Source organism: Dipodomys ordii, unplaced genomic scaffold (genome assembly GCF_000151885.1).
Source record: "Dipodomys ordii isolate 6190 unplaced genomic scaffold, Dord_2.0 Scaffold49, whole genome shotgun sequence".
Taxonomy (NCBI): Eukaryota; Metazoa; Chordata; class Mammalia; order Rodentia; family Heteromyidae; genus Dipodomys; species Dipodomys ordii.
The window spans coordinates 12,626,342-12,640,766 of record NW_012267265.1 but is presented as its reverse complement, the minus strand read 5'-3'; the positions used below and the strand labels follow the sequence as shown (position 1 = coordinate 12,640,766).

Here is a 14,425-nt window from a genome sequence, read left to right as displayed (position 1 = left end):
AAAAAAAAAAAAAAAGAAATGAAATGAATAGAAGATACAAAGTTTACCTCCTAAGTATTGTTAAGTGGGTCTCCAAACCAGTAGCTTTAGTTTCTGCTGCCTCTTAATAGGATCTGAGGCTTCCGGGGGGGTGGGGGGGGGCATTTCCCTCTGCTAATCTGATCACTTGTTGCTTTAACGTGTAGAGTTAGTGAAGTGAGATTAGGCACCTCCTTTGTGCCTCTTTGCACCTGGAGTGAATGTGCCCACTTTTATTTTAGGCATGCCTGCACTCCCCTCCCTCCCCCCCCATCTCCTCTCCTTTTTGCCTTGATTTCCTTTTTTTTTCTTCTATACTGTAGGCTCTATACTCATTTTATACATCATGCACTTATTTTCTGTGAGCACAGAGTTTGGTTGCTCTTGAATGTGTTTTATTGTTCAAAGCTTCTGCTAGTGCATTTATTCTCTGATTATTGTTAACATTTCCCTGCCATAGATCGTACGTACAATCTTATTTCCTTGAAAAGTTGGACATTTTACATTTAAATCATAAATCCATTTGGAATGTATCTTGGGGTTTCTTGGCTTCATAGGATTTGGAGGTTACCTCTCTTCCTTATGGGGATCCCCATTTGCTGCAGTCTCTGCTCCTGCTGCCAGAGTTACCAGTCTGTACTTTTCTCCTTGTTCTTGTCTGATACTAGTTATGAAATATTTCTGTCATGAAAATCTCAGAACTAGTCATCACAAACACCTCTCTCATGATGCATCTCATTAGCTATGCATTAGACGAGCTGCTGATATGTGTACGTAAACCCTACACAAAGCCTTAAGTTCTCTCTCCGATGTCACCAATCATATCATTGGCCTGTTGTATTTATACTCGTTGAGCATGCCTTACCTCTGTAATCAGATCTGGTACAGATCTGGTCACTGGTGCTCTTAGTGCCTTATTCCAGATATGCCTTCATGGAAAACACATTACCTCCAAACTATATAATCGTGGTTTAGTTTGGTTCTTTGGTACCAGTCCTAGGGCTTGAGCTCACAGCATGGGTGCTGCCCCTTAACTTGTTTTGTTCAAGGCTAGCACTCTACCACTTGAGCTACAGCTCCACTTCCAGATTTTTTTTAAAAAATTGGTAATTTAGTGGAAATAAGAGTCTCACAAACTTTCCTGACTGGGCTGGCTTTGAACTGTGATTCTCAGATCTCAGCCTCCTGAGTAGCTAGGATTACAGGCCAGGGCTACTCATGCACCTACTTGTATAAACTTGTATAATCGTTTTTTGAGGCAGATTTTGTAGGCATTCCAGAGATGTAAAGATGATTCCACATAAGCATTTCAGTCAGTATTATGTATCATGAGTAGAAAGGATAAAAATCACATGAGCATTCAAAGAGATCTAGAAAAAAAATCTTATGATAAAACTCAAATTCTCTTCATGATAAAAATTCTGACTAACAAATGAATTCAGTGAAATAGCAGGATATAAAAATATATAACTATGAATAAATACACAATAGAGACCTATGAATAAATTTAAGGAAGTGAAGATAGCTACAAGGAACACTGTAAAACACTGAAGAAAAAAATTGAAGACACTAAAAAGTTGGAAGAGCTACATTTCTATATTTACAGACTAGAAGAATATTACTAAATGTTAATTGTTAAAAAATATTTGTCTGGGGCTGGGAAGGTGGCTCAGTGGTAGAGCGCTTGCCTTGCCTGCCTGAGGCCCTGGGTTCGATTCCTCAGCACCACATAAGCAAAAAGAAAAATCCGGAAGTGGCGCTGTGGTTCAAGTGGTAGAGTGCTAGCCTTGAGCTAAAGAGCTGAGGGACAGCGCCCAGGCCCAGAGTTCAGGCCCCACGACTGGACCAAAAAAAATAATAATAATAATTGTCCATGCTACCCAATCCAATCTACTGATTGATTAGAATCCCTCATCAAAATACCAATAGCATTCTTCATAGAGCTATAGAAAACAACCCTAAATTCATATAGAGCATGAAAGAATTCCACTAGTCAAAGTAATCTTGAACAATCGGAGCAGAGCTATAGAGGCATCACATACCTGGTTTAAAGACATTCTGCACAGCTAGAGTAATCTCAGCAGCATGGTACTGACACAAAAACGGACACGTAGACCAGTGGAACAGAATAGTGAATGTAAATGTAAACCTATACCACATCAACAGCCAACTGATTGTCAGCATTGAAGATTTCTCAGCTTCCTCAACAGTGGTGCTGAGGAAACTAGTATCCACATTCAAAAATTAGCTGGGGCGCCAGTGGCTCACTCCTATAGTCCTAGCTATTTGGGAGACTGAGATCTGAGGATCGCAGATCAGAGCCAAGCCAGGCAGGAAAGCCTATAAGATTCTTATCTCCAATTAACCCCCAGAAAACCAGAAGTGGCGTGGTGGCTCAAGTAGTAGAGCACTCACCTTGAGCTAAAGAGCTCAGGAACAGCTCCCAGGCCCAGAGTTCAAGCCCCATGACTGACAAAGAAAAAAAAATTAAAAATAAACCCTTCATCTTCTTCTGCAGAAATCAACTCAAAATGGATCAGGTACCTTAATGTAAGGCATCAAGTTTAAATTATATGAAGAACTATAGAGGAAACACTTCAGAATATAAGTGTGGGCAGTTTTCTGGATAGGACTACAAAAACACAGGAAAAAAGGCAAGAGTTCATTAATGGGACCACATCAACCTACTGTCCACACAATGAAAAGACAATCCAGAGAATGAGAAACAATATTTCCCAACTATTCATCAGACAGGTTTAATATACAGAATGTATAAGGAATTGAAAAAACTTACAAAAAAAGTCCCAGGTAATCCAATTTTAAAATGAGCAAGTGATCTAAATAGATATTTCACAAATAGCCAACAAGTATATGAAATAATGCTCCCTATTCTTAACATCAGGGAAATGCAAACCAGAGTGACTATTATCAAAAGCATAATATCAAGTACTGATGAGAATGTGAGAAAAAAAATGCATACACAGTTGGTGGGGATGTAATTAGTACCACCACTATGGAGAATAAAGTTTCTCAAAAACCTGAAACTAGAACTACCTTAGCACCCTGCCGTCCCACTCATGAGTGGAAAAGGAATCGAGGCCAGCACACAAAAGAGTTGCCTGCCCACCGGTCTACTGCAACACAACTCACAATAGTCAAGACATAGAATCAACGTATGTGGGGCTGGGAATGTAGCTTAGTGGGTAAAAGTGCTTGCCTAGCATGCATGAAGCCCTGGGTTTGATTCCTCAGTACCACATAAACAGAAAAGGCTGGAAGTGGCACTGTGGCTAACCTTCAGCAAAAGAAGCTCAGGGAAAGTGCCCAGGCCCTGAGTTCAAGTCCCAGAACTGACAAAAGAAAAAAAAAGAATATGTGCATCAGTGGATGAGTAGATAAAGAAAATACAGCATGTGTATTCAATGGAATAGTTTTCCCACCATCATGAATGAGGTCCTGTTATCTGGAAAACGGATGGAACTGGAAAACATCATGTTTGATGAAACAAGCCTGACAAGGACAGAGACCCCATGCTCTCTGTCAATGTAGAAAACTGAGAAAAAAAAACAGAGGTGAAAGTGGAATAGTGATTCTTAGGGACTAAAAAGGTGTTGGCTGTGGGGGAGGGTAGAAGGTGGATGGATAGGATTGCACACACCATAGCCAAGGATAGAAACAGCTCTGTGAATCCCATTAAAACCCACCATTTGTATGTGCTCACAAAAAATAAACTAGAAAGAAAATGGGCAGTGACAAATTCCCAGCTCCAAAGTCTAAATAAATCAAGTGGACTATGAAATAAAATGCTCAGTCCTGTTATTTCCAAGGGAAAAATAAAAATGTTAAGCTCCAAGATGTTGTGCCTGGGTAATGTACACACTGAGAACCTGGGCAAGGTGGTCTCATAGCCAGCTGTTCCTTTGCATCCATTAGTAACAGCTGCCTGTTAACAGCTTTAAAGGCCGGCTTTGCTTCATGGGATGAAATAAATTGTGCACCATTCCTTTTGGTGCTTGTGATCAAACTGAAAGGCCTTTGGCGTTCTTTTTGGCATGGAACTAAAGGCTTTCCCCTTGACTTTTGAATTATCGTTTGTGGTCCCTTGTGATCACTCATGGAGAGGACCAATAAGTAATTGATTGTTTTCCTTTCCTCTAGGTGTAGTCGATTTCAGTCAGAAATCAAACGCCTGAAGATCTCATCCCCAGTGCGTGTTTGTCAGAACTGTTACTACAACTTACAGCACGAGAGGAGTTCGGAAGATGGTCCACGGAATTGTTGAAGGCTGAACAAGCTGACCAGACACCATGATCTGTAGACCTTCTCCCATTCCTGTCACAGCTCGGAAGGCATTGAAGCAGTCTCCGTTTACATCTCCTCATACTGTGTGTGTGTGTGACATGCGGAGTCCAAAGGGATCATTGCCTCCCAGGGGGTGGAGTGCAGCAGCCAACAGCTGAGAAGAGGCCACGCCCGTTTGCAGACCTTCAATATCCGATTCTCCCTGGTAACAGTAGCTTCTCAGAGAAAGAAATCCTCACTCCTTAACTGTCTTTTCCTGCATCTCATTTTTATAGAGCTACTCAGCCTTATTTGGGAAAACCAACAACAACAAAAAGGCTTTTAGAAAATGGTTGTATATCCAACTTCTTTGCAAGTGACTGTATATTGTAAATAGATATAAAGGCCTTTTTTTCTAAATAAGGACCTGACTGCCTGTCACATGAGACTTCAAACTAAACCACTAACTCAATGAGCTACTTATGGTTTGTCTAACATCTCTCACTTACCAATTAATTAATTATAAATATGTTTTTTAAATCCTCAGAGACATTACCTGTGGTCTTCTTTTTCTTTTTTTCTTTTCAAATCTTGCCTGTGTGCCTGATACCATTTCTTTCCAAGTTGCCCACAGCATCTCCACTTAAACTAGGCTAGTAACCAAAATAACGTGGACCTTCTTTAGGAACCAATGTGGCAGAAAAAAAGGCCCAGCCATAAGATAGCCCAGAAATTCTGGGAGTCTTGTGCCTGGCTGCATGCCACGTCAGTGTTGTTCTGAACATAACGGCCCCATTTAAACTCATCTGCAGACTGCTGTGGTCAGAATGCCTTCTTAGCATTGTGTAAGGGGGCCAGTGACCTATGTAGTTCCGGGCACAGCCCTGCCTCAAATAATGGGAATATATTTGCATGTAACCCCAAATTAGCTTCTCTTGCATAGAATATAATAAGTATGTGTCTTTGGTGACACGAAAGTTCTACTATAGCATATTTTCAAAAAAGGATTAAAAAAAAAGTGTACAGAAGTCACATTTAAACCTTGTTGTAAAACTGGATCATGTCAGAACTGCTTAAAATTAACCTTTACCGTTTAATGTCATCTACCTGAAAACACTGAGATTTATACTGTATTGATGTCTATTTTTTTGTTTTTGCTATGAATATAATTACAGTATTTTAATATTTAGTTATTTAATTTGTTCTAGTTGGATACAGACATACAAATCCAGTAGGGGGGGGTTAAAGCTGGTGGGGGCTAAGAGAGAAGTTTAGTTTATAGTTTAAAAAAAAAAAAAGCTTTGGTGGTGGGATTTTTTTAAAAAATGTGTGTTATGTACATAAATATAAATATATATATATATGAAATCAAAACAATTAATCTAGATTTTAACATTTTCAGATACTTGGTGATAATAGTATGAACAATTCTAAAAGCCCTGTGATTTGAACAACATAGGATGATTAATGGCCCAGGAAAGGAAGGACAGGCCTTCACACCATTGTGGAGATAGAGGTATCATGCACAGGACAGTGGCTTTGGCTCTCCCAACTCTTCATCTTTAGGCCCTGTGACAGGCACAGTAATGCACTGAAATGCGCATACATGCAGGCATTTGGTATAATAGTGATCTTATACCTTCTGGGCTGAAATCAGGGTAAGAACAGAATGTTCTTCCTGATAACTAGGTCTCCAAGAGAAAATCTAAAGGCTGCTCTAGTGCCTTATGCTTACTAAATTTCAATCTTTATTTACCAAGGTTTGAGCCTACAGTCTGTTATGATTACATATCAAAATTGATTCCAACACTTCCATTTCTAAAAGTTGAAATATACTTGTGAATAAAAGGATTCTTGGCATTAATACTTCCACTTGAAAAAGCAAAGTTGTGTTCTGTTTTCCTTTCTGTATCTCGCTCCTTACCCTCTCCTCCTCACCGTCTTACTTCACTTCTAAAAACGATGCTGACATCCACCAGTTGTAGGACCCACGCGCTCACCTAGTAGGCGCTCGCCCCATCTGCCCTTCATATGCTTGCAGCACTGTTATTCTAACATTTTTGAAAAGCAACATCCTCTTTTTATCCAGGAACCATGTTTACCCCATACCCAATGGCAGAGGTATTCTTTAAAGACTTGAAAATAGGAGTGTGTGTGTGTGTGTGTGTGTGTGTGTGTGTGTGTGTGTGTGTGTGTGTGTGTGTGTGTGTGTGTGTGTGTGTGTGTGTGTGTGTGTGTGGAGTCATTCAAAGGTTATTCCTGTATGTAATCTGCAGTTTCATGGGATGAACACTTTTCAAATTTCCAATACAACTTGCATAACTAGGTGGATACCAAAACCCTTATGCTAGGATTTCCTCTGGCAGCTGGTGCTGTGGGCAACTGTTTTGTTCAATCAGGTTTCCTTTCCTTTTGTGTCTAATGCAGAAATAACAGAATCACTCACACAGAAGTACACTCACATCAGTTCATTGTTTCTGTATTCTATGTAGATTTGTTTACCAACTTATATTAACACGTGCATCCACCTTTGTGTAGTCCGTATTCTTTGAGTGTTCATCACAGGGCTCCTGCCCAATCTTTGTCATCCATCTGTCCATCCTTCCACCCATCCATCCTTCCATGTCTTCATCCATGGACTCAGCATTTGTGCGTAGTGTGCAAGTGTAACTAATGTTATGCTTTTGAAAAGAAGAATAGCTGCCCGTAGCAGCCATCCATCTGGATAATAGCAAAACACTCCAGATAAGTTATTTTGCACTTTCTTATGTATAAAGTTGGTAGAAACTTATTTTTGCTTTGTATCATTTAAATACATTTTGTTTTGGTAAATGAACTGTGTATAAAATATTTATGCTGTTAAAACTGTTTTTAGAAAGTATTTTTAATTTCAGCAAGTTTGGTTACTTGTTGCATGACTTATTAACACAGCTGACTTTTTGTGTCAGTGCAATGTATATTTTTGTCCTGTTATTAACTTGTAAGCCCTAGTAATGGCCAATTATTTGTACAGCAATGGAAGTAAATTGAAGATACTGGCTAAGACTGGATTGATTGTGGACTTTTGTACTATATTGCGAATCCAATATCTGTTTTTTGGTGGTTATGTAAAAGGCCTGAAGAGTTCCTATCTAGTGTGCAACCTGTGATCTCTGAATGTTCATTGTATATCTGTCTCTGATGCAGAAAGGTAGAGTAACACAATTACAATACATGATTAAATGCAGTAGTCCAGGTACTGAAGTATTTTTTTCATTTCAAATAAATACCTGCTATTTACCACAAAAAAAATGAAGCTGTTTTAAAGTCAGTTCTTCAAAAAAGAAAAACAAAAGTAAGGTCTATTAATTGTTTAAACTTTGCATAGCATTTTCCTAGTTACAAATGCTTCTTTCATCTTTGCTTAAGATTGCAGACATGTTGGTCCTTGTTCTAGGCAAGCTCCAATTCATTTGATCTGTCCTTAACAGTCCTGCTCCTTGTATTCAAAACTTCGAACTGTGCTGGATTACCAGGGTTGGTGAGTATATGGGAGAGGCCAGTAGTTTCTGGTAGGAATGATTCTCAAGAGTTGACTGGATCTGTCAAAAAAGATTGGGGTTCCTTCTTCCTGAGTGATATTCCCTGTCCATCATATTGCAAAATGTGTGTGTGTGTGTGTGTGTGTGTGTGTGTGTGTGACCTAGTTTCTATCACTCTTTTAGATGATAGGAAGTCTGGTAGCTATTAACTGGCCACTAAAATCTTTCCAGTTCAGCCTTAGAGAATGTTAGAACTTTCGAACCTACTTTGGTGTTATTAGCTTATTTGGTTTTGTAAAAGCCTTCCAAAGAAAGGACAGTGTATAGATAACTAAATTCACCTTAAGTAGGGACAGTAGACTGTCACATTTGAGGTGATTACACTTACTGCCAATTGCACCTCAACACCAGTCTACTATGGTGGCAGAAAAGAATGTTCAGCCCTTTCCTTTTTTTTAGTGAATGATAAGAGAAAGCCAAAGGTGGTTCCCATGTCACCGTGCATTATCACATAGCTCTGATGCCCTTGAGAAGGATGCCACCAACAGTGGGCACTGCAGGATTTGCAGAAATGCTTTCAGAAGTTAAATACACACATCTCCAGTACATTGCTTTTCTACCATATGCTGCTCATTTTCAATGAAAGTCGGTTTGGAGCAGCAAAAGGGATGTCTGAGGCATGGACCCACTGTTGGCTTATGTCTTTTCACTTTATAAATATTCTCAATTCTCCCCATCCATTGCAAAACTATTATATTTGTTGGGGGTTTGTTTTGTCCACTAAAGATAATGCCAAGCAGAGATAGCATGTCCAAAAGCCTCAGACAGCAATCAAGACTGAGGCCACAATGCAACAGACACTTGAAGAAATGCTCAAGCTCTCTGACCTTAAAGGAAATGCAAATCAAAACAACACTGAGATTCCATCTCACTCCAGTAAGCTTAATCATCAAGAATAACAACAGTGCTGATGGAGATAACTGTTAATGAGGATGTAAAATGAGTGCAACACTATCGAATGCAATTTGGAGATTCAAAAAACTACCCTATGATCCAGTACCACTCTTGGACATTTTTCCAAAAGATTACAAGTCTGGATACAGTCAGACACACAACCATGTTCATTGCTCTATTTTCACTATAGCCAAGTTACAGAAATAGCCCAGATGCCCTACAACCAATGAATGAAAAAAATGTGATAGAGAGAGAGAGGGAATTTTATTCATTCATCAAAAAGAATGATATCATTTACAGGGAGATGGATGGACCTGGAAATAATTAAGTGAAATAAGTCAGTCTCAGACAAAGGGCTCATGTTTTCTATAAACATGAAAACAGTCATGTGCATATATATTATGTTATATATAATATATATTAAATATATTTATATATATATTTACAAACCTAATGGCTGAAGTATGGTATACACAGGAGAGGAATAAAATGGGCTAACTTTTGAACAAATTACACTTGAATACCAGGGAAGCTGAAATGTCAGGGATGGGAAGAGGTCAAGCGGGGGAAGGGGGAGAAGGCAGACAAATGGAAAGTTTTCAATGTACATATGTGAAAATGGAAGCAGGGAAATTGAGAGGACAGGTGGATGTGGAGGATATAGAGGAAAACAATAGGGTGTCATTGATTGAGATACATTGTGCTCAGGAACTCAACATGTTGAGCTGAAACTCCTTTGTACAACTACTTAAGTTTAATTTAAAAAAATAATACATAAAACATGTTAAAAAACAACCCGAGGCCATAGTTCAACCAACTTGGATTGGAAATTCCTGTTTCTGCACCTCTGCGTCAGCTTCTCTGATGTCAAGCCCTGAATGAAAGCATAAGAAGGGTCTAAGATGGTGCTTCTTTGTATTTTTTGTCTTAGGAGAACTGCTCACCCAAAACCTTTCATTTGTATGCTATATCCAGCAAAATTCATTGTGACATACATTAAAGCTAAGATACAAAAATGTACACAGTAACTCACTTTAGGATAACAATTATAATTACATATAAATTGTATGTCTCTCTAAATTATTCCATACAAAAGATTTAGGATAATGGAATTGTGCAGTTTTGCAGCTCTCTGTATGTCTAGCTGAATAAAGGACAAGTGGACTCTCGTATCTGCTTCCATGTTTAGTTGATTCTAATTCTCTATTTTGGTTAAAGCAGATGAAGAAAATCCACTTCCCATGTGTGATTAAATGGAAACAGGAATTTTTTAATAACCATTGAAAATGATTGCTTTTCTTTATTACCATATGTTAATTTGACAAAGGGGTTTAATGATATTTAAACATGTACTTTGATTAAATTCACCCTTATATTACACTTACAAATAATTGCTTTTTGTTTTAGTAGCAAGATTTGAATTTAGGGCCTCCCACTCTCTCAGCTTTCTTGATTGGCTAGCCCCTTTCCACTTGAAACATGCCTCCAGCCTGGCTTTTTGCTGTTTTTGTTTTGAAGACAGAGTCTTGCAAACCTTTCTGCCTGGCTGGCATTAAATTGCTGTCCTCCAGATCTCAGCTTCCTAAGTAGAATATAGATGTGAGCCACCACAACTGGCTCCTAGCAATAATTGCTCTTTTTTTTTTCTTTTTTTTTTTTTCTGTTGGTCGTGGGGCTTGAACTCTGGGCCTGGGCGCTGTCCCTCAGCTTTTCAGCTCAAAGCTAGAGTTCTACCACTTGAGCCACAGTGCCACTTCCAGCTTTTTCTGCTTATGTGGTATTGAGGAATTGAACCCAGGGCCTCATGCATGCTAGTCCAGCACTCTACCACTGAGCCATCTTCCCAGCCCCAATAATTGCTTCTTAATGGTTTAACATTACTTGTTTCTTCATGGTTTAATATTCTTTTGCAATACTGTTTATTGAACCCAGGCTTCTCATACAAGGCAAGTGTTGTACCTTGTCAGCCATGGGTTTTGTGTTTTGTTTTGGAGCTAGGTCTAACATTGCTCTGGCTAGTCTCCAATTCTTGATACTTCTGCTTCTGCCTCCCAAGTACCTCAGGTTCTAACTGTGTGCCACCATAACCAGCTATTAAGGACCTTAAAGGCTGGTTACTATAGAGAATCTGAAACTATAACATGAAATTCCACGCTCTTAGAGACTAAGACCCACTGGTCCATCTTGTATTTGTACCCATCCACAGCAGTAACATTATGTATCATCTCATGTGTTGGTGTAATATTGAGCTACATTATCTACCACTGCAGAGTAGTGATAGGTGATCTAGCACATCTTCCCAGTGCTAACATTTTACAATATTTAAAAAACAAAAAACTGGCTGTGAATGTGTCTTAGTGGTAGAGTGCTTTCAAGCATGCATGAAGCCCTGAGTTCGATTCCTTAGTACCACATTCACAGGAAAAGCCGGAAGTGGTGCTGTGGTTCAAGTGGTAGAGTGCTAGCCTTGATTTAAAAAAAGGAAGCTCAGGAACAGTGCCCAGGCCCTGATTTCAAGCCCAGGACTGGCAAAAAGAAAAGAGAAAAAGAAAAAAAAAAAAGGACATGTTATCATATAGCATGTATTGGAATGATGCCAGTAGGCTCCGGAAATTCTGTTTTATAGTGCATACACATTTCCCAAAATTCTTTTGCATAAAAACGTTTTTGGCAATAAATATTGGTAACTTCTCACAGGCTCATTTTGTCAGTTATCAAGACCCTGTCTGCTGGGCAGCTCTGGCTGTTATTGCTCTGTCTGTAATAAGGGTGTTCTGCAGAAGGGGTGGGTCCTGCTCCTGGCCCAATCACGTGCTCTTCAGAACAGCCCTGGTGCTCCAGCATCCAGTGCCATGCAGGTATCTCTCACTTGATGCCACATGACTGAGAGGTTAGGACTGAATAAGAGAAGTCATTTTTACTGCCTCTCCAAGGACATTGTTAAGTGAAACAGGCACTTGTTTTTTTACTACAAGTGCTTGGCGGTGAAGAACGTAATGGCTGATGCTGACAGTTTGGTGCACTGACTTGATTCATACTGTGGTTCCTGCAGCTCTATGCACCACTGCTGCATTGCATACAGTGAAGGCAAAGGCAAATAAGGTTGAAGTCTAATGAAATCAGCCTGTCATAAAGACCCTCTGATGCACAGGGGTCTAGACTTAGGACATGAGATGCCAACTACATTGTGAAGTGGCATGCTTGCCTTCTACTTTAGTAACTAAGTATCTAACTATAGACCTAGGACTTCAGCTGGGCTCTCTGTATAACTTGCTAAGTGCAAGACCCGCCTTATCCCACAGCACTGGGCGCTGGCATCTGCACCCAGCTATTAGAACAGCACTTCCATGGTTCAAGGGAACATTGAGAGCACGTTTCTGAAGTGTTGGCATGTCTAATGAAGATTTTAAAAATTACATGATTAGCCAGACGCTAATTACAGCTCATGCCTGTAATCCTCGCTACGCAGGAGGCTGAGATCTGAGGATCATGGTTCAAAGCCAGCCCAGACAGGAAAGTCCGTGAGACTCTTATCCCCAATTAACCACCAGAAAACCAGAAGTGGCACTGTGGCTCAAGTGGTAGAGTGCTCTCCTTGAAGCTGAAGAGATTAGGAACAGTGCCCAGGCCCAGAGTTCAAACTCCATGACCAACAAAAAATAAATAAAGTAAAATAAAAATTATGTGATTAGCCAGGCACTGATGGCTCAAATCTATAATCTTGCTACTTAGGGGACTGAGATGAGAGGAGCTAGCCTGGGCAGAACAGTACATAGATTCTATCTCCAATTAACCAACAGAAAGCATTGGTAGAGGTACAGCTCAAGTGGTAGAGTGCTAGCCTTGAGCTTGGACAGCACGTAGGCCCTGAGTTCAGCCCCAGGATCAGCATACCAAAACCAAAAACCCACATAATTATTCTAGTCAAGACAAAAACTTTGATAAGAAAAAAAACTATTCATATTATAGTTTAATGTTGCATGCAGTTCTGATAAGTACAATATACTGGTCTGGGTGCAAGTTTCTCTTCTACCATATATGGTATGGTCTTGGCGATTGACCTAATCTCTCCATTTCTGACTTTCCCTTTATGAAAATGTCTTACTATAGCACTTGCCCCCAAAGAATTGCCACATGGGTTATGCAGTACTACATAAAGGAAAGGCATAGCCTGATGAGTATGTTCTGAACGTACTCATAGACATGAATTGGGAAATTTGAACATCAAAGGGGAGGAAAGCTAGACACAAGCCAATGATGGGGAAATCTGTCTTCATCCATACACACGGGGCAGATGAGCAGGACATGAAAAGCCCAAACTCATTTCACAAAGAAGCAAGGGGTCCCCAGAGGCTGGAGTGTGCCTGAAGCCTTGCTGCTTAAGCTGAATTCTCAGTTCTTTTCCTAAGCTCCCCGCTTCCTAGGGTCAGGGTCTTTGCACATAACTTCCCAGCTTCCATTTTACCATTTCCTTTTAGGTGACTGCACTGGCAGTGTCCTTAGAATGTTATTTCATTATCACCCATGCATAAATCATGCCCTACCTAAGCACCAAGATAAAGCATTAGAACTTGAACCTTGTCCTTCAGCTATCACATTTCCTGCTCAACAAAGGCAAAGTGCATGTGTAGGCCTGATTCCAGTGCAAAGAGCACAGGTGTAAAAAGAAACACAACTTGCTTATGATCTTGCCCACACTAGACTTCAAAAAGCGACTTCCCTACGTGCTACTCTCCTGGGTGGAAGGGGCTTACTACCCCATTGGGTAGAACATGCACTTAACACAGGTAAGCCTTGAATTTCAGCACCACAAAACAACTAAATAAATACGATTCGTGTTCCTAAAAGGAAGCCACTCCTTTGCAAACTGATTTTAGAAGAATATACCATAGTGAAAAGATTGACCCAAGCAGCCTTGAGGATCATTTCAGTCTGGCTTTGCCAGCTGGTTCTGCCAAGAGGAAAATAGCTAATGTGTGCCAAAGCAATTATCAAGTGTGCTTGTGATTCAGCCTCAGATCCCCACATTTAATCTTTTTCCTTCAAAGGTAGTAATTTCTGTGTACTCAAGCTTAATAGTTTATAAATGCAAAACTTGCCTTCAAGTGGAAATCTGTGATAGATTTCAGCATCTGTTCGAATCCCCAGTTTCTAAGTTTCCACTTCTCCAAGTTTTTCCCTCTGCCTATCCCTCTCCTCCTCCTTTCCCTCTCCCTGCTCCTCCTTGTACTAAGATTTGAACTCAAGGCCTCATACTTGCTAGGCAGCTATTTAACCCATACCCTCACCCTTTCCCCTCCCCACCCCCAGCCCAAGGAGGGGGGGGAACCTACATAGACTTTAATCCTCCCAACTTTTACCTCCTGTGTAGCTAGGATGACAGGCACCCAGCTCCATGTCCAGTTTTTGCCCAGATGTGAATTTCACTAATTTTTTGCCTGGCTTTGAACTTTAGTCTTCCTAATTGTCTAAGACTAGTTAAGATTGTTAAGTGTGACCCACTTCACCCTGCAATTTTTTTTATGTGGCTTTTTTTTTTTTTTACTTAGCACTGCAGTTTTTGTTTTGTTTCTTTTAGTTTTGTTTTTGTATCACTCTTTTATTTCAGTTTTGATCCTCTACTGAATTTGTATTCTGGTTACGTTACAGGA

General features: G+C 40.0%; 1 protein-coding gene across 1 annotated transcript in view; it reads left to right on the top strand.

Moving 5' to 3' along the window:
• Wdfy3 (WD repeat and FYVE domain containing 3) overlaps positions 1 to 6,481 on the top strand; it is a 240,963-nt gene extending 234,482 nt beyond the window's left edge. The window contains exons 62-63 of the mRNA XM_013020113.1: positions 576 to 654; positions 4,177 to 6,481. Coding sequence (XP_012875567.1) covers positions 576 to 654; positions 4,177 to 4,300 — 203 coding nt within the window. The 3' untranslated portion in view covers positions 4,301 to 6,481. The remainder of the gene's footprint in view (positions 1 to 575; positions 655 to 4,176) is intronic.
• The last annotated feature ends 7,944 nt before the right edge of the window (positions 6,482 to 14,425 follow it).